Raw genomic sequence first — 27,959 nt, 5'->3', positions numbered from 1 at the left:
TGACATCACACGGCATAGATCTTCCAAAAGGATATAGTATCCCCCTCTGCCTTTTGAAGACAGACTCCACGAGACAGACTTTTCGCTAGTGCCCCCTCCATGTCCCTACTATGGATTTGCGGCAACACAATGTCATCTCTCTTCCCCTCAAATAGGCCTGTCAGAGTATTTCCACTGGATCAAAAGCCCAGATGGCTACAGTCAGCAGGAGAGAGAGAGACAGAGAGAGGGGAAGCCTCCAGAATAAAACTGGAATGGAATCAGATGACATGAAATATACCGGGTTTAAAATCTCACTGTGCTGCAAAAACACAGACACAGATCTACATTTGTTCTGTCAAACTGATAAAGCTGGAGATTGTGAGAAAACACATAAAGAACAGAGCAATTAAGAGCATGTTTTCCTTCAAACCATACCTGCTATCCTCATGTTACAGTTGTTTTTTTTCCATAAGGAAGCATCATGCTGGTGCAATTTCTCTGTGATTGTGTGCCTGTGCACGCTTGTTGCCATGTCTGCTCGCTGTGTGTAATTTCTCCAGCAACCATGACAGAGGAGAAACTGTACAAAGTGTTCAGCGACAAAGCATTGTGTGCTCATGCTGCTGTTCCCTTCCTGCCTCTGCAGCAGGGACAAGCAGATTGATGCTACGGCAGCAGAACACTATTCCGCCGGCATGTCAGGTCACTGGTTGCACTCTGTGCCTCGGGAGAGAGCGCACAAACACGGCTTTCTGTTTTTCTACGCCCTCGTCTACCTCGTTCACTTTCACCTCTTTTCTCCGCTGGCTCGTCTTCCTCCCCCAAGTTGAGTTTTACAAAGTGCCACCTGTTATCACTAACTTTTTACTGCCTGCAGACTCGGTGAGTTTTCTCCTGTGACTAACCTCTCCGAACATAACACAGACTAGGACAGACAGCAAGGGCGCTTTGTATCAAGCCACAAGGTAAACAGTGGAGACAAAAGCACTGTAGAAGTCTATTAGCATCATTGATACCAGCGCCGCAAGAGCTACGCGATTTCAAGGAACAAAGGATGCGCGCATGAAAAGAATAAAACGCTATAATACGAGAAACGCAAATGAACAAACATGCTCACACACGTCAACATCAGGGACGTCGCACAACATCTGAGATCAGCCTCAGTCAGATTAGATCTACTTGAATTAGCATGAAAATCCAACTAGCAGACAGCGATAGAGGCGAGATTCCTCTGTGCACGAGAAAAAGATGAGCGTGGCAGCCCACAAGAGAAAGAGAAAAGGGCAGCAGATTGGGATGTAACCAGATATGTTGATATTTGTATTCCCAGTGCTGCTGTGGCTCAGTTTTGTAATTTACTTACCAGGACAAGGCAGCGTGCCTAAAAAGCATGAACACACTTTGAGCAACAGTATGAACAACGGGGATATTAAAAAGATAGGATGAAGACGAGATGGAGGCGAGAATAAATTGGGAGGGGAGGAAAAAATGAGACATGGGAACTCATTAACTTCTCTTTAATAAAGCCCGAGTCACACGGGGACCCTTTTATTCCTTTATCTATCCAGTCACTCACACACACACGAGCCAAACAATAAACTATACTGCCACATTGATCACCTCCAGATTACTACTCAGGTGGTGATTATAACCTCAGCTCCATTAAAAATCACTAACCCAAAAGAACTTCATTAATGATGGCATGTCCCCGACCTGTGTTACTGCAAATCGTGTAGCTCTGACAATAACCTCTCCAATACTTTACTCCAAGATCAAGACTCTGCTGTAAACATTCATGCTCAATATAACTATACTATAAAGAAAGCAAATATTTTAAATAACAGCACAAACTCTTCAAGAGACTCGATAGCTGCAAGGAGAAGAATAAAATATTTTTTTCTTGCTCTTCCTTGCAGCAAGCATCTTCGGCACGAGCTTTTCCACGATAAACATTAATCCTGGCACTAGGCCCAGGCCCGAATTCCCTTTTGTCATTACTGCTTGTGGGATAAGTTCACTCAGATCCTGAGGTGCAGAAGTGGGACTCGGATGGCTGTATCCTCTACAGAGAAGGAAAGCAGGAATTGAAGCTTTAAAGCGTTCTCCATATCTGAACATCCATGCCTTCCCTTGGGGCCAGACAGCAAGGCTAATTTAAGAAGCGTGGGCCCAGTCAGCTGTCACTAGCATCCGCACTCATTGTCACACACAAACCCGCATGTAGGCACATTTATGCAAAAAACAAATAAATAAATAAAACTCATAGTGCACACATGCACTTGACTCAACACAAAGCTAATTACATAAATGTAGGCAACTGTCAAAAGTCATCATCTGTGAGTACAAAGCCAACCAACATGTTACACAACCTGGCAGTCTACTGTGTGGATGATGGGAGAAAGAAACGCAGGCAGACGAAGCACAAGAGGAATTGATTGGCTGACTAGCAACAATATGAAAGACGAAAAACAAACAATGACAATGTCTACTTAAAGTGGACCCTATAATAATAGTAATAATAAAAATATAGGCAGTGTGCAAAACTAATTGGTTATATATGTTTGATTATTTTTTTATAAAGCTTTTAAGTGGTCAACATGTGAAAAATTTGTACATTTTTGAGATCGTTTGAGTTTTTTTCTTGTTCACTCAGTTAGGATCACCCACTTTGGACCAGAGATTTCACCACATTTCTCACTTGTTTCGCCATTGACCTTTGATTTGGGACATTGACTACATGTAAATCTTAGCTACGAAAGAGTCTAATGTCAGTCAAAAGAAAACAAGTCATCTGGTAGCTTTGATCATTATGCAAAAACACAAACAAATCACCAGGTATCACGAGAGAGAGAAACAGACAAAGGAATAGACATGATTTCTTTTTCCTCTGGTTTATTTCTCAAATGTTCATATTAGAGATGGACCGATCCGATATTACGTATCGGTATCGGTCCGATACTGACCTAAATTACTGGATCGGATATCGGAGAAAAATAAAAAATGTAATCCGATCCATTAAATATCACGAAAGCACCTCACAAAACTTGCAACACGCCGTAACTCACCTCAGAACGTTAGCACTCGGAGCAGTATGCATCACGTGATAGAGCGGCTGTGGCATGCGGGACCTGTCGGTGGTCTGGATAGCATGTGGAGCTTCGCTAGCAACCCGGCATTTCATCTCCGACAAAGTTATCCCGAGAGAAGTAAAGCAAGTGTGTAAGTCCAAAAAACTCACTGAAAAGCCTTCAGCTAATCCAAAATGCTGCAGCAAGAGTCCTGACAGGGACTAGAAAGAGAGAGCATATTTCTCCTGTTTTGGCTTCCCTTCATTGGCTTCCTGTTAAATCCAGAATTGAATTCAAAATCCTGCTCCTCACATACAAGGTCTTAAATAATCAGGCCCCATCTTATCTTAATGACCTTGTAGTACCATATCACCCTATTAGAGCGCTCCGCTCTCGCTCTGCAGGCCTACTTGTTGTTCCTAGAGTATTTAAAAGTAGAATGGGAGGGAGAGCCTTCAGTTTTCAGGCCCCTCTTCTGTGGAACCAGCTTCCAGTTTGGATTCGGGAGACAGACACTATCTCTACTTTTAAGATCAGACCTAAAACTCTCCTTTTTGCTAAAGCATATAGTTAGGGCTGGACCAGGTGCAATAGATGTAGGCTGCCGGGGGATTCCCATGATGCATTGAGTTTTTCCTTTCCAGTCACCTTTCTCACTCACTATGTATTAATAGACCTCTCTGCATTGAATAATATCTGTTATTAACCTCTGTCTCTCTTCCACAGCATGTCTTTATCCTGTCTTCCTTCTCTCACCCCAACTGGTCGCAGCAGATGGCCGCCCCTCCCTGAGCCTGGTTCTGCCGGAGGTTTCTTCCTGTTAAAAGGGAGTTTTTCCTTCCCACTGTCGCCAAAGTGCTTGCTCATAGGGGGTCATATGATTGTTGGGTTTTTCTCTGTATCTATGAAGCGCCTTGAGGCGACTTTTGTTGTGATTTGGCGCTATATAAATAAAATTGAATTGAATTGAAAGTCCATCTCTGAATGTTTGTAAAGCATTCCTGCGTTAAGCTTAACAAGCGATATATGGAGCGACTGCCTCTTCTTGCTGCTACTTCAATCATGAAACTGCTTAACGATCAGCTGATCGGCTTTTCTGTCGCGAGTCTGTCTCTTTTGTTTGTTTTTGGCCCACTTTGCACCAGAAAGAGGAAACCAGCGGCTGAACAACAGCAGCACGTTTAAGCTTGATCAGCTGTTGTTAGAATTTATTTAATATTACTTTCTACACCAGGATCTTTTTCTACAGCTGACGGCTGGTAACTGTGCAGGGGCGGATCTAGCAAAGTTTAGCCAGGGGGGCCGATAGGGCATTAACAGGGAAAAGGGGGCACAAAGACATACTTTTCTTTCTTATTCTCATTTAAAATGTCTAGCTTTTAATAAATAATTATCCAAATCTTACACCCAAAGTTTTAATCTGATGTAAAAGGAATAGAAGTCAATTACTGTATATAGTAACTATTAACTCATTCACTGCCATTGACGTCTATAGCCGTCAATTGCAGTGTATGAGTCAATGGGTTTAACTCATTCACTGCCAATGGCTGGCAGTGAATGAGTTAAGTCTAATATATATACCCTAGTAAGCTATAGTACTTTTTCCTTTGGGAAGGTACTATCTGTGCAGTCTGCAATTTTGTTGAAGAAAGATGTTGAATCTATTTAATATTTCTTGAAAAATAATTGATTTCTGTGCATTTTTTTTCACACTGCATCAAATTAAGGTTGATTACGTCGATTAAGCATCATGAGGTGGAGCGTGAGGGGTGGTTCCCTATTTTTTATTTATTTATTTTTGTTGTTGCTGGGAGTTGGAACCCTATTAGTTAGGTTGCTTAATATTTACGCTAAGTACTCTTTAAAATACCAGAATAGGGAGGATGGTGTAGGTCTAAGTTTATTAGATTGATCAGTGTTGCTGAACTATGAAATATTTTTTTTTGCATACAGGTATAACAGAATAGCTTTAGTGTAGTTGTTGTTTTAAACTTGAGTATGAACTTATACAAAATGCAGCAAGATATTTAAAAAACAGTTTTGTTGATTAAAAAACACTATATCGGATTCATATCGGTATCGGCAGATATCCAAATTTATGATATCGGTATCGGACATAAAAAAGTGGTATCGTGCCATCTCTAGTTCATACCCAGCTGTTCCATGATCTTTTTTTTTTTTTTTTTTTTTTTTTTTTTTTTTTCTGGAAGTGTTCCATGATCAAGAGAGATTTCACAGCTACAACATCCAATTGCCAGTCTCTTGGGTCAGTTACAGCCCACCCTATCAAATTCCCTGTCCACGTCAATGAGCTTCTGACCATTTTGTGCCACATCAGCCCTTCACCAGAAACATCAAAGGGACTTTCAAACTTGGATCAAATAATTCTAATGGTTGCTACCTGAAGAGTCCAGTCAGAAACAGTGCAATGCAATTTCTCAATAACTGTATGCAGGAATTCATTTCCCCCAAGATACTGTATGACATTCCAAAAACAGATTTCCATCTCATTGTCATGGTGTGCACCATCGCTCATTCACTCCGATGATACAACTTAGGGGTTTGGCACTGAAATATATTAACATTTTAGAATACATTAGCATACCCAAAGGGACCTGCGGTAACATTGATTACAAATAACTGCCTGCATTTAGATGCTGTTCTGTCTCTGATCACATGCAATATGCCTTTCACTGCATCTTGCCCTTCCTCCCACACACACATTGTCTTGGTGAGGCAGTCTCACCACCTGCTGTGAAGCAGGTGCCGTGATTTTATGCTCCCTTTCCCCACGCATGGCAGCACACATGCAGGCACATGCGTGTGCATGTGCATACGTGTCTTCAAAGACTGAGCTGTGAAGCAGAGGTGACAGGTCTCTGGTTCCATGCCACCCTCAGCAAATTCAGCGCTAATTGCACTCCCTCACTGTTAGAGAGCAACAGGGATCCAACATGAGCTACATGCGGACCCCAAGATAGAGTCATCTCCTTGGCAATGTGGGAAGAGAGAACAACCAAGGGGTGTTCACCTTGATATATGAGCCATTTGAACAAAATTCATGAGCAAAATAACCAAGGCTTTAATTCCACCGTGTATTCAGCTTCAACTCATGAACTTGCATTTGGCAGCCGGCCACGGGCACATGGAGAAGTTGGGGTTGTTAGTATGACAGCTGATTAGAGAGACGAGAGATTTGAGTGTGACACCTCTAATGATCTCTTCATCTGATTGACAGGTTAGGCAAGACTCCAATTCACACATCTCACTTCATCACAGAACGTGGTGGACACACAGCAAAGAAGGTCAGCATGTCACACACACACACACACACACACACACACACACACACACACACACACACACACACACACACACACATATATAACCCATACACACTGTTCCACTGAATGTTAGAGAAAAGACTATTTGCCTCCATAAATCCCTCCTGTGGCTTCCAGAATATTCCGCTATTATGTTGGCCCTAGCAGGGCTATTTCCTCCCCCAGTTAGCCTGTCATCAGGAGCATTGTACTGTATTGTCTGCGAGCGAGCCTAAATGGGACCTTTTCAGGGGTATTTTCAGGTACTTTCATGGAAGAATGGAGCGGATATTCATATCACATTTCAGTTTTTCTATTGCTGAGCAAATACAGTTTTGGACAATAACAACTCCCTCTAACGCACACACACACAAACAGACACCAGTACTTCCTTCGCTGACCCAAACGAACAAGTCAAGCACATTCCTGCTCCCAGCGATTTCCTCCATCTTTTCCCAACAGACAGGATCCCATTACAAGTCCCTGGCTTTTATCTCACTCGAAGGCAGCAGCAAACACTGTTGTACACATTGCAACGTGAAAATCCCAAACATATCCACAATGCACAACCATTTCCAAAATTGTTCTTGAAAAATTTGATTACTCCAGGCTACTAAACAAGAGCCAAATGATCAGTTCTTTTTTTTTTCTTAAAAGAGCTGGCACGCTGCAGCAGGCTCTGCTAATTGAACTCACACAGATCCATGTTGTGATTATTGGCAATTATCTGTCAATTAGCAATGTGCTGATGTCACTGCGATGTGAAAGGCAGCGCAATCAGGAGCTGTTAGCATAGAAATGGTCCTCCATATCAATGACCCGATCTACTCTCCACCTGAGATGGGAGCACACCGTACAACCGCACGTCCATGTGTGTTACAAATCTCCAGTGTAGCTGTAGCAATTACAGCATGATTTCAGCTTGCCAGTACAATTTCATATCTACAATGCTCAGGAGTTTGGGGGACATTCTAGGGTACATATAGCCTACCACTCGAAATGACCTTGACTGAAACCCACTTAACCCCTTCCTCAACAGCCCAATTATGGCCCAATTACCACCACTGGTGCCCCATTTCTTTGAGGCACATTTAGTCTAACAGGAATACTCACATAATGTTCTAGAATTTTGACAAATGTCCCATTGAAGGTAATATTAAATAAAAAAATACTCCCTAAAAGCGGCCGTGGGCTTATAATTTTAATGGCTTGTACTATTTAACCTATAAATGCCCGCGTGGTGGCAAAATGTCCAACTTTAGGACGTTTTTCAGCAGGGGACAAACCTTTTGTTTGCCCCTTTAAATGTTTAAAACAAACACAAAGGGACACACAGGAGATGACAAATCATCCTAGTATCCAAAAAACACAGCCAATCCATCACACAGCCACTCAGCTCTCAAATAAACAAAGGACGCTTACGACATCTGTCATTCCCTCCCCATGCTTTGATCCATGATATGATCGCAATGCCATACATCCTGGACGATTCACAATCAATCTGTACAGCCAAGACAACAGAAAGAGAAAGGACGCTTCTTGCTTGCGCGTCATCTTTTCTGCTTCTTTTTTCCCCCCTTTTTCTTTCTCTCTTTCTTTTTTTTAGATGCATTATCTGTCCGTCAGACCATCCATCATGCTCTTCCTTTTAGAAGCTGCTAAAGGATGTTTATCAAAGAGTTCAAAGAGATTCACAGAGCATTGCATGAACCACAAATTGATTACAAAAAACCAGAAAGTGCAGAAATGTAAGTCACTCTCCAGGCTCCTTTTAAATTTTCAGCCATCAGTAATAACAGAAAAAAGGTGTCCACTTCGGGCCAATCATTGGCAGGTGTCTGAAAAACATTTTACACAAGCTTGAATTTCCTCGCACAAATACGCACACAAGACACACTCAAAGATTCACACAGTGACCTTGTCAGGAGTTATAACCATCACGCGAAGAGAGCAATACACATCTGTGCCTCTCTGTTGCACCTCGGGTAAAGCAAGTTCACATATCAAGTGGCTTCCTAAGTGCCAAATGAATGGTGGGCTGCTGGATTATTTGAGACATGAAAGCATTTTCTTGGGTCAGGCATTTTCTTTTCAAACTTTCAAACTAAACCTGGCTTTCTTTACAAAGAGATGAGTCATCAACGGTCACATATTCACCAACAAACACACAGACAAAAAAAATTTGCTATGATTTGATCAGGTGGAAAGAAGAACTATGAACATGAGTCTGCAAATCGTAACAGCCTAAGATACTCACGCACTGCTTTTTAAAAAAAGGAAGTACTTTCCCTATTTTCCCTAACCTGTTTAGTGTTGTCTGAGGAAAGAAGGACTAAAGCTTTCGTGAGGAGAACAAAAGCCTGGGAGACTGTAACACTGTAACACACCCCTGCATGACTCTACTAAGCTAACTGCTTTTTGTCTAGACATCCGCTTTATAATCAGTATTACTTAGTCAATATTGTCATTAAGACACGTTGGAACATGATATACCCACTTGAAATATATAGTTGGGACAAACTCAGCAACGTGATTCATTCAAACTCAAGTACTCTAATGAAGAAACGATACCAGTTGCAGGTAAAATTCTTCTCACACAAAGCGAAATCTCCTTCTGTTTAACAAGTACTGACAAACACACCAACAAACACATAAAAATGAAACTAGATTTTTTCTTAAACTGACCATTCCACCATGAAGTTGTGTGATGGATCATATTGGAGATGATGCTGGCGTTAGAATAGGCACCGCACATAAAACAGAAGTATGCATGCTCTATGCAATTCCCCAACCTGCAGATTTTTGCTATTCCAACCCTGAAAATATAGTCATGACACAGATCTAGATTTATAATTTCAATTGCTGTTATAAGCACGACTTAAAAAGCGTATATACAATAACACAAATGGATTTAACCTATTGATTAGTAAACACAAGTGGTCAGATAACAGCTGAACTATATAAATTAATAACATTTTATAGGTTCTTTTTTTTCTTTTTCAGGTCTTCCAAGTTGTTTTTCTATTTGTTAAACCATTCACAGGACCAGTATGGGAAAGTCTTGGGCCACCACTCATTTCTTTATAGTTTGCTTCCAAGGATTGGGGCATTCTTGTAACTTGTAAAGCAGCCTTGAGCAATAGTTCTGCAAGCTTTCTGAAGCTCTTTCAAGGTTTATCTTTGGAAACTGGCTGCCTTTTCACTCATTTCTCTGTCGAGTCCTTGCACTTGACCATTTTGAGAGGAACGTTTTGTTTGTTAAGCCTCTTAACGCTGACCTATAAATTATTCAAGAATAAATAAATACACCAGTCTCAATAGATGAACAAGTATGGTGTCTAAACACGGCAGGCCAATTTTAACTTGTATTTTTAGGCATTTTATTACCAGCAGCCTGCCACAAAAACACATAATTTCTTCCCATTTCTTTAGTTCAATCAATAGAAAATGCCAACGATAACACAGTTTGACAAGCATAAAATAGTATTTGTGCAACAACAAGGCAATTCCCAAAGAGCTATTAGTCGAAATCTTGGCACGTCTCTGCATGGCGCGCAGAGATATGTGCAGCGTCCTTAAAAAAACAGATTAAACTGGACAAGTGGTGGACAAAAGAGGGACTGTCAGACCTCAAAGACAATCTACAGCAGATGGACAACATCTGAAAGTCATGTATTTAAGAAATGTAAATCATGATGATGTTTGCACACATTTCAATAAATTACTCCACCTAGTTCTTATTTTGCTTGCAAAAGTTAAAGAAATGAGGTGTGACGCAAGTCATTTTCATAGTACTGACATTGGCTTAGGTAAAAAAAAAAAAAGAAAAATAATAAAGAAAAATCTTGAAAATACTTTTATACGCCTACTGACTATATCATAACTATGTTATAACCTTAATCAGTCTTCATCAATTTTCACTGTTAAGTCTCTGCCCCAGTTTTTTCTAACTGTGTGTCTGTCTTGGGTTTGGTCAATGATTGCATCTGCCTTAAAATGTATGTTGTTTTTGTTTTGTGGATGTTTTGATGAATAAAACAGTTTTTTGGTGTGGTTGTATTAGAGCTGGGCGATAGAACGATAACGATATGTATCGCGATATAACTTTTACTCGATAGAGAAATTACGCTATCGCGATAGACCTCGCCGCTCTTGTCCTCAAAAAAAAAAAAAAAAAAAAAAAAAAAAAAGGTCAGCCAATCCAAATTAAGTAGCGCAGAGCCGAACCAATCACAGCCGCAGCGTCACGTAGCGTGACTTGTTACGTACAGCACAAGTGCCAAGCCGCACGTGTGTTTGTTTGGGAAGCAGCCAGCGGGTAATGGAGGAAATGAGTGTGCCGACTAGAATCAACCGAGCATGACTGAAGAGAAAACAGATGATGGTTCCAGTGCCGGAGAGATCGTCAAACGGAAGAGCCATAGAAGTTCCGTAGTGGTATTTCGGCTATTTCAAGTCTGACAAAAAACAGAGTAGCGTGCACTGTAAATTGTGCCGAAAGCAAGTCTGGAAATACAATAAACTGGTGCATGCGTCACACTGTGCGCCGCGTTATTGTTTCAGTGAAATGAATTTCTACAATACTGTTACTGTTAATTCTACTCTCTGCAGTGTTTAAATGCTTACATATACACACAGTTACTGTCCGTCCACACATACGACTCGGTTCTGCTTCTATGCCCCAGCTTTGTTTACTTTTTCCCACCGAGGCTTCTAGACTTCTGATTGGCCAACATTTCTGCACGGTTAGGAATCTAGCGCCACCTGCTGCTTTGGCATGTTCATAGCAGCGTTTTCCTTCATTTCTGCCTTTATGTGTGGACGGGATTATTTTTTAAAACGAAAACGGAAAATCTCCGTTTTCAAAAATACCCGTGTACGTGTGGACGTAGCCTCAGTCTCTGACTGGAAGCGCTAATTCGTCATTCGGCTTTTGTCAGACTAAAGTAACTGTTAAAACTGTTTGAAAAGCTCAGCTATACAACAAGGAGAGATTGAGAATTTCCTTTTAGTTCTCAGTTTATTTGATATTGACAAAAGTTAGTCAGTTTTGTCTGTTCTTCTGTAAAACAAACTAAGATTTATTTTTAGAATTAATATTTTGTTTCTAAGTGGAATTGACAATTTAGTCTGTTTCGTTTGTTCTATTTTGAAACTTAAACGCTTTAGCGGCTGCCTTGTGTGTAGTTTGCAATATTTGCCTTTATTTATCTGAAAAAGTCTCATGTTCCTTAAGTACATCTACCCTGTTGAACTTATTATGGGAAATAAATATTTAAATAAAAACAAGCTGCTGATTATTTCACATTTTACTTGTGAGCAACGGCACATTTAAATCTTACAAATATAGTTATTTGGCTCATATCGTGATAGATATCGTTATCGCCTGAAATGAAAAAAACATATCGTGATATGAAAAAATCTCATATCGCCCAGCTCTAGTTTGTATGTGTATGTTTTCTTTTTTTAATTACACGATCTTAACTAAGTGATCCCTAGAACAGACACACAAACTACATCTGACAATTTGTACAGCACAAACACACACATGCACATCATGCACATCCTCCCTAATTAGGCCTTTACAAATCATTCAGCATTACTGAACTTGTTCTGTAGCAAAGCTCTAACACTGTGCTGGAGGGGTGTTTAGGGAATTTGGTGGAATTTTTTATTTTTTTAAATAATATCCAATCGACATCTTAAATGTCAAGAATGTATCTTTTGGTTTTAACTGAGCTTCCTCTAAAATCGGTGTGACATAGTTGTAAAACACCAGGAAAACCGCTCTACAATTACATTCAGCTTGGCTTAGTAGGAACATTTATCATCTTGACACGTCATCAGCTGAGTGCAGCACGGCCGGAGTGGAAAAATGAGCACATCTGTTCATTCACGTCCACATCCCACTTTACGTTATTTAAAACTACTTGACTGTGTACCATATGTGTACAGTATATTCAGGTAGTTCATCTCCCCAGCTCTCAGAAATGGACCGACTCCGCCCAGACATCAGTGTCAATCTGCTGAGTGGGTGTCTAACAGTGTGTAAAGCTCACATCAAAGGCATGCCGCTTTAAATGCAGAAAGCAGGGAAGGGACAGACTTCTTAAGAATAGGGAATGAGGAGGAAGAGAACAATTGAAGAGGGGCATGAATTTATACCGTTCACTGAGCCCCAATAGAGGTTTGGGAAAAGAGTGATTTACTGAGTCTGCTAACTAGCTGAATCAAGACATTCTTCAGAAATTTCAACTGCAATTGTAACAACTAAGCTTGCACTAACAGCAAATACACAAACTACTCTGGCTAACAGCAACAATAAAACCTCTCTACATCAGAGTTGTTGTTTTTTTCCATTTTTTTAAAATCACAATCCCCATAGAGAGCTAAGGAGACGTACTCTCATAAAAATGACATGTAGCCATACGCACTCTAAAGGCTGGATGTGCTTAAGGGTTAGCAGCCAGAACCACCAGCCTCCTCATTAGCACAAATAAGATTGTAGGCAGATACAGGCTTATCATTTGCTCCCTCTCTGTCTCTTCGTCCCTCGTCGCCTCTGTTCTCTTGCACAAATGAGTCCTAATCCTTGTCCTCTAGCTCGCCGCTAACAAAAACAATACCACACAGAGCTGTCAAAGGAGAGCGCAGAGGAAGGAACACAGCAACACTCTCTGTGAAATATATATCATCTCCTGCAGGGTTAAAAGTGTAAGTTGAGGACGTTTGGTTTTGAATTGAACTCGGGATGCGTCTCATTTAAATTAGTTCCTTTGGTCCTGGAAGGTCAGCAATATAGACTCGAATTAACTTGGCTATCAAACCAAACATAAACATGGCAAGCTAAGGAAAGAAAAATCTCACTAATAAATGAAGAAATCCCAGTGTGTGTGTTTCTCTTCAGTCTTTTGGCCGCAGTGGTTTGGATCCAAGTAGGTGTGATCCTAAGTTTGAAGTTAGCTGGATGAGGTGTGATGTCAAGGGATTTGTGACCCCACAGATGATGTCACTGTGTTTTTTTCTCAGAAATGATGTCAAATGAAGTTAAGTGTCAAGGATGCCGTCCTGATCAAAGACCCCACAGTTTAACAGCTGCATGTGACGCAGAAAGTAAGGCAGCAATCAACAGACATTCACAGGCTTCTGATTCCTTCTTCTCTCTGCCAAAATGAAAACAGAACTCCACACCCAAACAAACCACCTTTGGCTTTGTTTCACTTAGGAAATGCTCCTCACACCCTGTCAGTTTTCTTAGTTGTACTCTAGCCAGCCAGCCCGCTGCCGGTAGATCGAGATACTGTCCGCTCATTTCCCCATTACCCTCTATGCTTCAAATCAATAGTTAATTACCTCCAGAAATGCTCTTTTCTTCTCCAGCTAGAAAAGTGGACAGCACAGGGCAGGCTGAAATTTGCCTGGCAGAGAGATTCAGTGTTATGCAGGGTGAAAACTGTCCTCCCACCACTGCTACTTATTGGCCCATCAGTGTCCCCCTTGGAAGCTGGCATTCCATTTTGCACTGCGCAGGCACTTCATTTTTCTCCACCACTACTTTCATTTCTCTTGCTAATGGGACACAAATGCAGACACACAAATATACGTGCACAATTTCTCTGACACTCTCTTGCCACGAAGCCAATGTTTAATAAGAGATTACATTTATGGTGAGGAGAAGGGCAGGCGAATAGTGAAATATGTCCACATGTCCTGAACCTGGGAGAAGCTCTGGCACTTACTCATTAATAATGGGACAGGCCTCAGGCCCAGGCCCTTAGCTCTCAGTCTCTGCTCATTTCCTTTCCACACATCAAAGCTATGCATGTCGTTGTGTATGTGTGCGCTGCGAGGCTCTCGCACATTTACAACTGTACTTGTGTGTGTGTGAGAGCTTGTCAGTCCCTATGAGAAACAGCCTGTAGAGGAGCCGGCTTTTATTTAATCAGAAGTGGAGCAGCTTCCACCACCAACCGTAATTTCAGCCCTATTAACGTTCTGCCTTTAATTCCTCTGAGCGCTGGAGACACAGCATCCGCTGGGCTGCTAATTCACTTTAAATGCAAAGGTCCCACAGTTTTATAAAATTCCTGCATGGTGGCAGCTTCATATATTGCACATCTAAACTTCTGCAGCAAGGGATTTGCTGAATAAACACAGTGTGTAGTTATCAAGCATGTACTCTTAGCTGATATTCTTATCAGTTTGATTGTAGACTTTAAAAGAGACGTTTCAAGTTTCCCACGCATTGGAAGTCACAAAAACACTGATTCACTACGTGTTCTTGCACCACTCCCTTCCTACTTGTCGCCCTTAAGCCTTAGATTTTGGGCTTAAAAGTCATATTAATTCATTCTGGGCCAGACTTAAAAATAGATCTCATTATAACAATCATAAATGAAGCTCTTTCTGCCTGCACGCCTACAACCCCAACAGTCTCGCTCCTCTCTTTCTGCCAATGCTGTGCCTGTTACATCTTCAGGACGACAGGCTCATGTTTCACTTTCCCTATAATGCTTTATAAATGCATCTGTTTTTAACCAAAAACGTCTGCGGGGGGAAGGGGGAAAGATGGGGGGAAAAAACTGGGGAGAAGAAGGGAGAAATAGCCAGTTTTTCAAAGGCTGTTAGGTTTGGGAAATAAGAGTTTACAGACGGGAGTGTACCCTGCGCTTACAACCACAAAAAACAAATCTACAGCCAAAATGCAACTAAGAAGGCTAAAATGCTGTGTAAAATAAAAACAGAGTGAAATAACTGGCAAATTATTCAGGTGGAAGTAGCACACTTCATTGCAAAACATGCTGGAATATATATTTCTACTTAAAATACCCACGCCATCCGAATTAATACTCCCACAGCCAGAGATGGTGCCTTTTGTACTTTGCACTTTGGCTGCCAATAAAAAAAAAAAAAAAACAATACTCTGATCATAATCAATATTAAAATTCTTTTTTTAACAGGATCAATATCAACAGTGATGCACACTTCACCCTTTTTGAAAAGGTCAGTGAAGCTCTCACTTCAACAATACCGAATTATCAAAGAGTGAGATTAAAGAGATCAGAAATGTTAACCTGGCCGATGCACACGTCAACGTTACCTGTTTAACTATTAGCATTTACCTGACAGCCACATTAGCCATGTGTTACTGTGAAAGTAGCGGCGCGTTGCTATGGCTAATGCTAAAATGGTGACATGAAAGGTGAAGCTAGGTGATAAATGGTATCCGTCGTGCTCGTCTGTAGACAGAGGTTTAATATAACTACACAGTTATTTATGTCTAAAAAAGTATATTTCCTAAAGTCTACTGGGAAATAGAAAGAAAGGGGTCTATCTTAACAACTTTATTTGATCAGCAATAAAAACATGGTGCCATATGTCTTTTTTTTTTTTTTTTTGCACTATTAACAGGCTCTTAAAGGTTGCACCCTCATATTAAATTCATAAGAACAATCTAACAGGCAAGAAGAACTTCTGAAAAAGTCAGTAACAAGCATTTTGGTCCTGGGTTGACTCTGAGTTGGTGAGGAGAAGCTGAAATGGACAAGCTTAAGGGACCATGGGATGGAGGAGAGGTGGTTGAAATGGTGCTTTAAGTATAACAGCCTCAGGAGCAAGGCTGCGTGAACACTGGGAAATAAGACTCGGTGATCAATGCTTTTTCTTCTCACCTCTCAGCTCAACAGATATTGAAGAGGCTCCCCTTTCCTGCTGACTGAACAACTGTCACCCAATCTGTAGGACAGGTGATAATGGAGAGGAAAAAAAGCCTCTGAGACTGAAAAAAAGAATTAGAAAAAGCACATTTTTCACACTACCATCCATGAGTGGTGGAGAAGCTGGGTCACTGCAGCCAATCAATAACCTGCATTGCCATTTTCCTATACTAGGTGTGGCTTGGAGGGTTCTCTCAAAGTTTGTGCTCTTGTGCACATCAAGTCTAATCACTGAGCGCGCTGCGTGCTTCTCTCCCTGTTGTGTGCTCACCATTTGAGCGATCTGGCTTCACCAGCAAACAGATGACTCACACAGTTTGAGGTTGAACTGTGTCACGAGCGTCACCGCTTTCACTCCTGTGCTCTAATGCGTTTCGTATGTTGCTGATGCAGTGGGTCTGCTTATCCCCGAGATCGCACAGATAAGGCCGTAGCTCTCGTCCCACAGTCGGCCACCTGCTCAGATAAGGGCCAAGCACGAAGCAAGACGGGTAGGAACCTAACACTGCTGATAGCATCGCCGCGGTAAATCTCTGGGCTCGGAAATGCGTGGACGACACTGGAAAACAGCGTCGTAAAGAACATGAGATATCCACGATGCAAGTCCCATTTCAGTAATTAAAATGGACCGGGATGCAGAGGAGACGCTTGCAATACAGCGCATAGTGCTTTATTTCTCTCTTTCTATGCTCTACCTTGACAGAACTCATTCTCACACTGGGGAGGGGGGCTGTGCACAAAAAATGTGCACATGCATAAGCTCCCAACCTGCATCCACCATCTGGCCATCCCATGGCTCAGATGTCTCTGGGGTAAGGTGAACTCTGAGGGGTGCTCTCTGTGGATGTCACGTGTACGTGGGCTTTGAGGGAAGACAGTGAGAAAGGAAGCAGAGACGCAGAGAATGAGGAGGAGGAAGTGAAACACATTTTGAAAATGTGGGAAACCCTTCACAGAATGTTCCTCGCACTGCGTGCGCTGGAAGTGTTATAGTTTCACAGGAAAAGAAGCACTTTTGCAGGACTGCAGGTACACAAGCTGCACGTAGGGGGTTTGCACTGGGGGTCGTCATAGCTGAGTAAGCTGAGTAAGCTATGTAAGCGAACCTTAACAACAAGTCGTCTTTTCACTGTGGGCAAAATAAAGCCTCTATTATGGGATGAGGCCATGTCTGCTGCCCCTGCCAGCTATAATGTGTTTTAGAGCTATACTCACAACATGGGGACCCAAACGCACAATACACACATGGCTGTAAAAAACAAGGGAGAAATTGAATTCTACTTCAGGTGGTCCCAGGTCAGCAGTAGCGCCTGCGGCTAAAATACACACGTCAGCCCCTCACACAAATAATGCTTTATGTCTTTTTACACTTACCACATCAACCCACGAGCCTCGGTTCAGCTTTAATTCCTTTGTTATTTTTGTCTAATAATATGAAATGAGAGAGCAGAGGAAAAGAGCATTCTTGCATTAAAATCCATTAGAGACTCAACAGGATTCTTTTTGCAGGCTGGCTCCTCTGCACAGCTGGTGAGCGCGCACAACTTACATTTTTAACTCTGCTGTCACAAAGTATGAGCTCGGTTTTCAATGCAAGGTTTAAAGGGTGGGAGACGACAGAGGAAAGCTTGCTGAATTATCTGCACAATATGGGGAGAAGCAACAGGTCATCCACAGTGTAGTACCCCTGGAGGTGAGTCAGTGTGTTGCTCAAGGACACTTCAACAGAGCGGTTACTTACACTGAGACAAGCGTACGAACGTAAGCTTCTATACTCTCTCCTCTGACCTCTAATCAACCACACCACCACTGCTTAACTTAGCTGACCTGCATAACCTACAACTATCGATTAAGCGATCATAATTGCTATTTATTCAGGAGTCTACAATACATTCTCTTCCATCGTTTGAGGATGATGCATCACCATAGTGCAGCGCAGCTACTTAGCACAGCATCCTGGGGGACTGGTTACAGCACATTACTAACATTCTCTTATCATACTCATACTGAATAAAACTGCTGTTTTACAATGCTGCGCCATGGCTCAGACATCTACTGTATGTCAGATCCCTGATATAGCAGGGTGCTCGTTTACTTTCTTAGCCCGGTTCGTTTACAGTCATCTCATTTGTAAAACATGCATACCGTATCTTTTCTGAAACTCGCTGACCTCTCTCTTTCTGTCTCGCTCATCGTTTTATCTCATTCGGTCTCTATCTATCTTCCGCTGCTGTTTCATCCTCCCTTCGCTCCACTCCAGCTTTCTCCACCACCACATTCTGGGCCGGTAAATGAGCGGGCTTATCTGGGCCTAATTGGTTTAAGGGCAAACATAAATAAGCAGTGGCTTTCTAAGCAAAGCAGTATTACTGCTGCTGTTGGCAAGTAGTGCATGCATACCAGAGAGACAGTGAGCTGAAGAAGCGATGAGAGAGATGAGAGCGGAACCGGGAGATGAGGGAAGAAAACTAGGAACAACAGAGTAGGGTAGACAAACGAGGAAAAGAGGAGAGCTGTGAAGAAAAGTGAAGATAATAAGGAGAAGTCTTTTTTTCACTGCTACCATACAGAGCCCTGTCTTCACACTTAACTGTTATAACCTTCTGCTCTGGTTCTGACCGCCTCTCTGCACCTTTTCAATAGCTCGCCAGTGAATGTGTTTCTGTAAGTTGATATTTTGCCTTGATGTGTGGTGTAGTATTTATGCTGCAGCTGGAGTTTAAATCCACCTTCGAGACAAATAGACTGGTACTTATATAGTACTTTTGTATTCAATTTGAATACTCAAAGCACTTTTTTTACAACAACCCTCATTCACCCGCTTTAAACTAACGCTCACACATTCACACTGCGGCAGATTCATCGGGTACACTACAGGAATTGAACCACCGTCCGTCAACCACCTGATATGATGACGCAAGCCACTCGTCCTCCTGAGCCACAGCCTACCGCCCATGCAATCACACTTGGAGTACTTCTTCCTTATAATTTTCATCCCACAGTTCATCAGTACGTGGTCTTGAGGGTCTGAATCGATGATGTAATTGTTGTTTACTACGACCATATGCGTAAGGTCAAATAAACCATTCAATTCATCACAATCAGCCTTCTATATGGTCGTGGCTCTAAAGTTACACAGATACCCCGACACCCGCCGCATACAAACAGATCCCTGACACTTTGTGATTATCAGCAGATTTGGACTAATCAGATTAAGGGTGACAGGATAGGCAGGGATAATGTGATCAATGGCCCCCGCTCAATCCCTCTCGCTTTCTCTCTCTCGCACACACAGACAAAAAAAATGAAAGAGCAACAGATTGGAGTTCAGATCAGCAAAGATTTTAACCTTCCCATGGGGCAACCTCCTTTCAATTAGCATCAAAAAACAAGGAAATCGCTTTCATCCTTGTTACTGAGGTAACCCAGGGGCCATCTCCCTGCCCATCTGCTTCAGTCCCATCCCGTTTTTTTTTTTCAAAGCAGAAATCCCACACCTCTTTCCAAGCAGGGAAATTTTTTTTCCTCCCTCTCATCCTCCACTCATCTCTCCAAAATTACATTTCTTGCTGTCATTTCACACAGGGTAAACATTTGAACCTCAGAATATCCATTCTTGCAGAGGTAGCAATTTGGGCCTGGGCTTGGTATCCATATCAGTGTCGAAATCTGATGAGCACAAACAAGAAAGCCACCGCCAAATTATAGAGTACCGCCAGAGCTGGGGACAGCCCAGGAGGAGAGTTGTAAACGATTAAAGAGAAAACCTGTGTGTGAGAAAACACATTTTAACTGTGCTTTTAATTTACTTGTTTGTGGGAGTGGATACAGACAGCCAAGGGGAAGCCGGTGTGCTTTAGTGTATGTTATATTAGAAAGAGGCTGCTACTGTACAATAACACGAGAGAAGACACCATATATCCACCATGCCTCTGGGCTATCCGTGCAGCAGATAATGTCGCAGGCAGCAGCCTAGTGTCCGGTCCCTGGGGTCCCACAGCGGAAATGAAAAACATGTTTAACTGAGGTGATATTGGCTACCACTCTACTGACACCAACGCTTGTCCAGATGACTGTGAGAGGGAACAGAAAGGAAACAGGAGCAGATGCGGACACAGATAGAGAAGGAGGAAAGGAGATGCACGAAGAGAAGAAAAAAATCAGGGCATAGTCGACAGAAAGGGAGAGGCTATTTTTTGTAGTTGCTTTCCAGTTGTAAAAAGACGTAATGCAATCCAGCATAAAGTGCATCTTGGGAAACTTCCCATCAACACAGTCTAATAGAGTTTGCCTCGCCAATTCAAAGTGCCACAGAACAATGCACGGTGGATTTTCGTTGTAGTAATTTAGTTTAATTTAAAAAAAAAAAAAAGGAAAATAAATGCGAGCGCTTGCATCCCCCTGAGAAAACACTACTTAGGGGGGAAAAGGAAATATAAGAAAATAACATAAATAATAACGGAGGCTTCTGCTGGCTTGCACTTATGTATAGAATAAAGATAAACAGTCACTGATAAACTATCACACGCTGCTGTGAACGCATTTTAATCATGCAACGTCTCGTTCTTCACAAGTACGAGTTACACGAGCGGAGCCGGAGGATGCTGCTCTGAAATAACTGGATGCCCACAGCGACCCACGTGCATGGCATCGCTCTGCATGCCACGGACGCAGCGCTGCCTCACACAGAACCTTGCATGCATCCCCCACATTACAAAGCGCCCCTCGGAGAGAGTCATGTCCACATATACGGCAAGTATTAGTCCCAATTTCTTATTTACCTTCCATCGCAGAGGATGTGATGACCAGCACGCATAAGAGCGCAAACAAATCCACTGTCATGGCAGAAGGGTAGTCTCCACAGCCTGTCCCCCAAATAACCAAGACGCACGGGGCGCGTCAAAAAGAATCCCAGTTGTCAGAGCGGTACTCCAGCAGATAGCCTCTGTTGTGTGTCACATTTCAAGCCGTAGTAAACAATGTGTGACAATCAGTGCGAGGAAGGAGCGAAGTGTAGCGAGCAAGGGGGTGCGAGGCAGGGAGGGGGTGTAGGTGGAGTAGGTGGGGGAGACCCGACATTGCCTGCTCACAGCCCCATTAGAGGGCCGGGGCCAATCACCGACTGGTAGCTGAAACTCACTAACCAATCGGTAACCCGGCGCTCCTCCCACCGCACATTGTCAAAACACAAAACTTTTCCTTGACCTATTTGAAGCGGTATCCGCTACAGTGAAGGGAAATAACGCCACCAGTCGGCTCAGAGCTGCACCTACAAGTCAAGCAAACCTAGAGTCGAGCTTACCCCGTAAAGCTTGACTCTGACTGTGAGAACCACTTGCTCTGCAGCCCATCCACCTTTGGTTCAAAGTATCATTTCATCAGTCTCTTAAAAATCACAGCTGATTTCATTTTGAATCACTTTGAGTGGACTTCCCAGATACGCGAATGAATAATAAAGCTGATTTTATAGCTTGGCAGCTTCACTTGTGCCCACAGGTTCAAGCCCTATTTGCACTGAAAATGCTCTTTAATAGCTTTGACAAATTCAGCTGTACCTCCTAATGATATAAAACAGGCGTTGCACATCAGCTCCCTCCCGTTGTCCCCGTCACCCCTTTTGTGTGCGTCTGTGAGGCAACAGATGGTGCACACAATGGGCTTTTCCCTGCAGGGACACAGAGGGCCAGGGTCCGCTTCAGCGGAGGGAGGGACAGTTGCTGCCCTGTAGCCCAGAACCATACACCTGTCTTGGGATAGATGTGTCCCCCTACCCGTGTCCCTGGAGCTGAAGAATTGGGATGGAGTTGTTAATCTGCAGCCTGAATAGGTCTGAATTTACCCCAGGCCACTGGCTGGCCTAATACTTCAGTGCTGTCCCTTCACAGTACACTGTCCCAGATACTTTTCACCTGCTTTCGTTTTACTGGACATAAAGGATGACTTTTATCTTGGGGGTTTTATTATTGTCCACAGCTTCTAAAATTACTGTATATGTCTTAAGGTTATAGCATAACGGAATACACTTAAATATGTGCGGCATTTATCCAACAACACTTGAGCTGTTTTGACTGCTTTCTATCTCTTTTTTTATTCTGCTCCCAACCTTTGCAATGACAAAAATGAAAGGTGACTCACATTTAATAAATGGTTGTCCCAATTGTGGCAAACTCCAGCTGATGAACTGGGGCAGACGCAAGGCTTCAGGAGCATCAGGCAGCGGTTGCTAACCTGGGGAAGCAGCTGATGAGGGCATTTGTCATTTTTAATGGTGTGGTGAGGAGTGGCACTACGATGTGGCATGGCACAGCGCAGCACGGGCTCTGGTACTGGCTGGTTTTTCAGTCTTTCGTAGCCACCTGGCCTTATTTTTCACCCGGCCAGTCATCATCACCTATGACTCCACAGGTCATCTCCAAGTACAGGAGAAATCTGTCCCTGTTTGCCGTGCACACCCTGGGGATGAGGAAGGAAGGAAGAGTAGGGGAGGGAGGAACAATAGAGCGGCTGCTGTAGCACATCCTCCCTTACATTACACTCACGGCCAAACAAGCACATAGAATAACACGGATGCGCGTGCACCCGCTCTCCCACACAGCACTCTGATAATGATCCACGCAAAGCCGAACAAGTACTTGCCTACTTCAGCTTGAGAGCCCCGGCCCAATACCAATAGTGAGCCCAAACGCATTGTAGAGAGCCTCTCATTCTCTCGGTGGCCTGATTTTTTTCAGCATGGTTAAGCCTACAATTGCACCATCCCTGTTCTATTTTCATTTCTCTGTTCCAACACCAGAATCATATCAAATCAAAAGGTACCTGCACCAACAGGGGTATTCTCGGAGTTGTCTGCGATTAAATCTTTTTTGTGCACTACACTCTGCGAGTTGACCCTAAATTTATTGAGTTTTTGATCTGTCAACATTCAGCCAGCGTCTTCCACTCTAAGCCCAATGTGTTTATTCCCATTCGGTTCCCAGAAAGAAAAAAACAACAACACCAACAACAAAAGTGGTGTTTAGTTAGTTCTGTACAGTGACAACGACATTAAAAAGAACAAAAGGAACCAGGAATACACAAGAAAGACTTTTTAGGATGAAAAAATAAATAAGTGGGGACAGCAGTGTTTGCTCAAACTTACTCATTATTTAGATTTGTAGTAGCAGGTATAGCAGGTGACAAGCAGACAGAAAAGATAATGGTCCAGAACAAGAAAGGCAGGAAAGAGAGATGTTTCCCAGACACAATAGAAGCTGGGAAGGTTTGTCCGGTGATGAATATGAATGCCTGAAAATGAAATGCCTAAGTCAATATAGAGACAGCGCAGGGACTCAGGTGACAGAGGAGTGCAGTGCTACACCCACCCTGAGGGTATAGACTGGTTATTAGGCCAGACTTTAGCTTCATCCATCTTCAGGGGACTGTGTGCTGGCCATTGACAATATGAGTACAGCGCTGGTGCTGAATACAGATGTGCTTTGGACCAGTGTTCTCCAAATACAGGGTCAGGACCCACTGCGAGTCCCAGGCACAGTTGTACTTTCTGGGTCACAGCTCAAGAGAGGAGATGGAAAATCAGCTCATTGTAGGGGATATATGATGGCGGCTAGTTTTGCCTAAAGATGTATTTTTTTAAAGGCTGCCCTGCCAAACTTCAGTCTCTTTGGAAATGTACTGAAAAATACAAACAAACAGTTTTTCCCTGAGGTAATTGCAGATAGAACTGTAAAAAATATAATATATTTATAAGTTAAATAAATAAATAAATTCTTCTATTTTTTCCTGAGTAGAACGACTCTCTGGCAGTAGGTCAGACAAGGACACGGGACTGTATCTAAATACAGCACTCTCATTAATCTGCCCATGATGCCAAATCTGATGGTACCTGTCCCCTGCTATCAGCACACAGTCTCTTCAGAAATATTCATTACACTTTGCTGACGAAGAGCACAGACACACAGACAGGCTGCAGAAGTGGAAACAACCAAACAAACCAATGCAAATGGACACGACAATACCAGTGTGCACATGCAAGATAGACATAATAAATATTTAGGCTATCGTGTGAGAATGTGAAAGAGATACAAGAGATCTGTTTCTCCTCCTTGGAGAGGCTGCAAAGACGGTGTTGCTGTAGATTGACTCATAAGTCATTAGCTCACATCAGTTCTATTCAAGATTCAAGCACGTTGTTACCATTAATCCAAATAACACAATGAGGAGATTGTACTCAGCATTAAATGAGTAAGAGCATCATCACATTTTTCAAGTGTGTGTGTGTGTGTGTTTATACAAGATTCAGTGAGTCAATGTTAAAGAGGATGTGTTAATGAGAGTTTTACCTGTTATGCTTTATACATTCAGAGAGAACAGATTTTTAAAATTAAAGCATAGAAATAAATAAATTCATAAATTCATAAATTAAAACCGAGATTCGTCTTTTTACAAGTAGTGATTAGATTACAAGTTTCACCTGCTCTTTCACTTTTGGTGGAAGTCCAAGAGACATGTGCAAGCCACAGATTAGCAAACCAAATTTTGGGGTTGAAAATTTCATCTTTTTTTTGGAGTGCAGTGTCAATAGTTTTGCCCTTAATTCTATTTTTTTTAAAATTGCTGCATAAAACAGACAAAAGAAACTCCATATGTATGCACACTTAAATCTGCACATGTGGAGTGGCTGATTGCAACACACCAAACCACACACACATGCAAGCGCGTGTGCACACACACACACATGTAAGCACAGAAGCACAAAAAAAAAAAAACCCCATGTGAAATCCAGTACCATCCAAAATCATGTACGTGCTTGATAATGATTCGCTGATTAATTGTTTTTTCTTGATGGCCTTGGTGATTAGGATGCATTCATTTGCTTGTGATTAGGGGTCTCTAATCACAGATAAGGTTAATGGGGTTCTTCATTCACTCCCCTACTTTGTTTCTCTTGGAGCATTTAAGAAGCTTTCCTATTAACCGTATGGCCTCAGCCCCCTTCTGTTGTAATACACCTTTCAATTTATGCACCAACCTTTCCCACTGCCGTCAAAAGAGGCGCCTTGACAACAACAACATTTGACACATGGTAGATTGTGTTTTGTATCGCTGAACATGTTATCATGGGGCACTCAGCCAGAGAGGATCATAAAGTAGTTTTCTGGCTACAAATGCCGCATTTAGGAAAAGGACTTCTTAATGAGGAAAAACAAAACTAGACTGACAGCTCATCGCTTCATGTCAGCGCCCAGTGACAGGCTATCCCACTTGTTTTTGTCGAACCGTTTCTCTCAATAGGACACTATCAAAATGCAGCCCTCTGTCTCCTCTGACCTGTCCTTTTCTCCCTTCCCTGGCCTGTGACAGATAGTTGAGTACAATCTATCAACCTCAGTCTGCCTTGGTCAGGGCCAGTGCTTTGTAAGGCTAGGCATAAAGAACAGACATACACACACCACACACACACACACATATATACACATTCCTGAGTCTGTCACACTAAATGGGATAAACATCCAGTGTTGGAGAGAGACAGAAAAACAGAGGTCAAATCAATCTGCCCTCCGTCTGCCATACACTGATCCCTGTCATAGGCTGACCTCTCCAACAAATGAAACTCCAGTGATGCATTTGAATACCAAGACAGCAGCACTTCAGTCTGGCTTTAACACAGACGATGGGAGTGAATGAACTCATTGCTGGTGGGTCTTGTTTAGTCAGATGATCATTTACTGCTTCTTAAGTGTTGCCCCCTCAGTATGCTGGAACAGGTAATATGACACGGGTTATTATTCAGTTTAATAATTATATGCTCCATTAAAACAACAAACACTTTGATACAAAAAGCTCATTATATAATAAACTTCCTTATTATTGTAAAACCAACAACAACAACTTCAACGACAAAAAAAGAGAATTTACTTTAAATACGTGGTTTATACTCAGATAACAGCATTTTTTGACATTTTCTCACTTTCTTTTGTTCGTCTCGGCCCTAAAGACTGAATGTGTTGTCCTCTTGTGCTACAAATAGGAGCGGTGAGGAGAACTACTCCGGCAGCAGTACTTTAGTTGCCTGTTTTGATCTCTGTCTCTTGAAAGAGTTCGTCAGTAGAACAGCAGTACACACCATAGTCACAAAACAGATGTGTGGATGAGAGGAAAATAAATGCTGGAATTGAGATGGGTGGAGTGCGAGCCATAATTACTGAGCAAAGGGTGTGAAAAAAAAGAAGATAAAAAAAATTATGTTTGAGTACAATGTTACCCAAATTAGTATTCAACGTATCTCTTCCTGTATGTTCTGGCTTTCATACCACCTCTCCATTCCCAGCATGAAATCGTATGGGGAGGGATTTGTCACCATAACATGGGGAAATATTGTGAAAGAGTCAATTTTGCCCCAAGCTACGATTTTTTTTTCTTGTATTTTGGATGCCTAAACCTCATTTATTAACAACATGACACATAAGGTTTTACAGCCAATGGGAAATCTTTTCAGTGGTTCTAGTGTTATAAGCTGTTAATGGACCTCCTGTTTCATGCACTCTACAGTGCAATCTTTCAGAAGTAAGTCCTAAAAAAAACATCAGATATTTTAGTTTTGATTTAGCTTTCCTGCCTTCCTACGAGTCCATTGTTTTCTTAACCACTTATCCAGCTCAGGGTCGAGTCGGGGCTAGCCTATCCTAGTTGTCATGGAGAGAAGGGCCTGAAAACTCAGGAAAGTGTTGACAAGATTGCTTCAGTCCATTTTATGATCTTATGCACAAACAAATGGATCAATACCGCAGAAGTTCTAGTTGACATAAAAACAAAGGGTAAAGCAAAGGACAAGTTGGATGGTAGTTCTGGTCCAAGAAATCAAAGGTGTCATGGCTGTTGTGATCACACTAGAACAGTGGTTGTTAACCTGGGTTCGATCGAACCCTAGGGGTTCGGTGAGCCGGTCTCAGGGGTTCGGCAGAGCCTCCGCTGCGACATGCACGGCTCATTTTGTGCACCATTAAGAAACATATGTATGGCTTGAATTAAAAATAAAATCTTATTTTATTTTTCACTAAAGAGGGGTTCAGTGAATGCATATATGAAACTGGTACCTCCGAAAAAGGTTAAGAACCACTGCACTAGAATATAGTCTGGGGTTCTTCTTTCCCACCAGGGGGTCATCTGATTGTTGGGGTTTTCTGTCTAATGCTGTGGGGTCTTTGCTTTACAATCTTAAACACCTTGAGGTGACTGTTGCTGTAAATTGGCACTATTGCATAAATAAAATTGAACTGAATTAACCTGAATCAGGCAGTCAGCTTCAACAAGGTTATTGGCTGGAAAAAAATGAAATCCTCCTTTGGGTTGGGGAATTCAAGTATTTTGGAATTTTATTCAAAAACTGGGAATTACTAGGAGTGGAGTGAAAACTTGATGCAGCTGCATTGTATCTTGTAGATTAGGGGTGTCCAACTCCAGTCCTCAAGAGCTACTGTCCTGCAGCTTTTTGATGCATCCCTAATCCAACACAGCTGAATCAAATGGTTGGATTCTCTTCAGCATGCCAAGTTTGACAAAGGCCTGGTAACAAGCCACTCATTTGATTTAGGTGTGTCGGATTAAGGATGCCTCTAAAAGCTGCAGGACAGTAGCTCTCGAGGACTGGAGTTGGACACCCTGTTGTAGATGATACGAGAGCTGAGCATGAACGTTCCAGCTCTTATCTGTGACCACAGGCTGTGGGTGGTGACCAAAAGAATAAGTTTGTGGATACAAAAGTTGGAAATGAGCTTCCTCTGGCTTAGAGTGGGTCGGGCTAGAGCCACTATTCCTACACATCTAATGGAGCAGTTGAGGTGCGAGATGTTTCAGACATGTCCTCTGAAAAG

General features: G+C 42.3%; 1 protein-coding gene across 2 annotated transcripts in view; it reads right to left on the bottom strand.

Moving 5' to 3' along the window:
* ephb1 (EPH receptor B1) overlaps positions 1-21,160 on the bottom strand; it is a 171,167-nt gene extending 150,007 nt beyond the window's left edge. For both annotated transcript variants that reach the window (XM_024806143.2, XM_024806144.2), the window contains exon 1: positions 20,871-21,160. In XM_024806143.2, coding sequence (XP_024661911.1) covers positions 20,871-20,931 — 61 coding nt within the window. In that variant the 5' untranslated portion in view covers positions 20,932-21,160. The remainder of the gene's footprint in view (positions 1-20,870) is intronic.
* Positions 21,161-27,959: the final 6,799 nt, after the last annotated feature.

This window comes from Maylandia zebra, linkage group LG18, assembly GCF_041146795.1.
Source record: "Maylandia zebra isolate NMK-2024a linkage group LG18, Mzebra_GT3a, whole genome shotgun sequence".
Classification (NCBI taxonomy): domain Eukaryota; kingdom Metazoa; phylum Chordata; class Actinopteri; order Cichliformes; family Cichlidae; genus Maylandia; species Maylandia zebra.
Note: the sequence above shows the minus strand (reverse complement) of the source record. Positions and strands in the feature narration are given on the sequence as shown.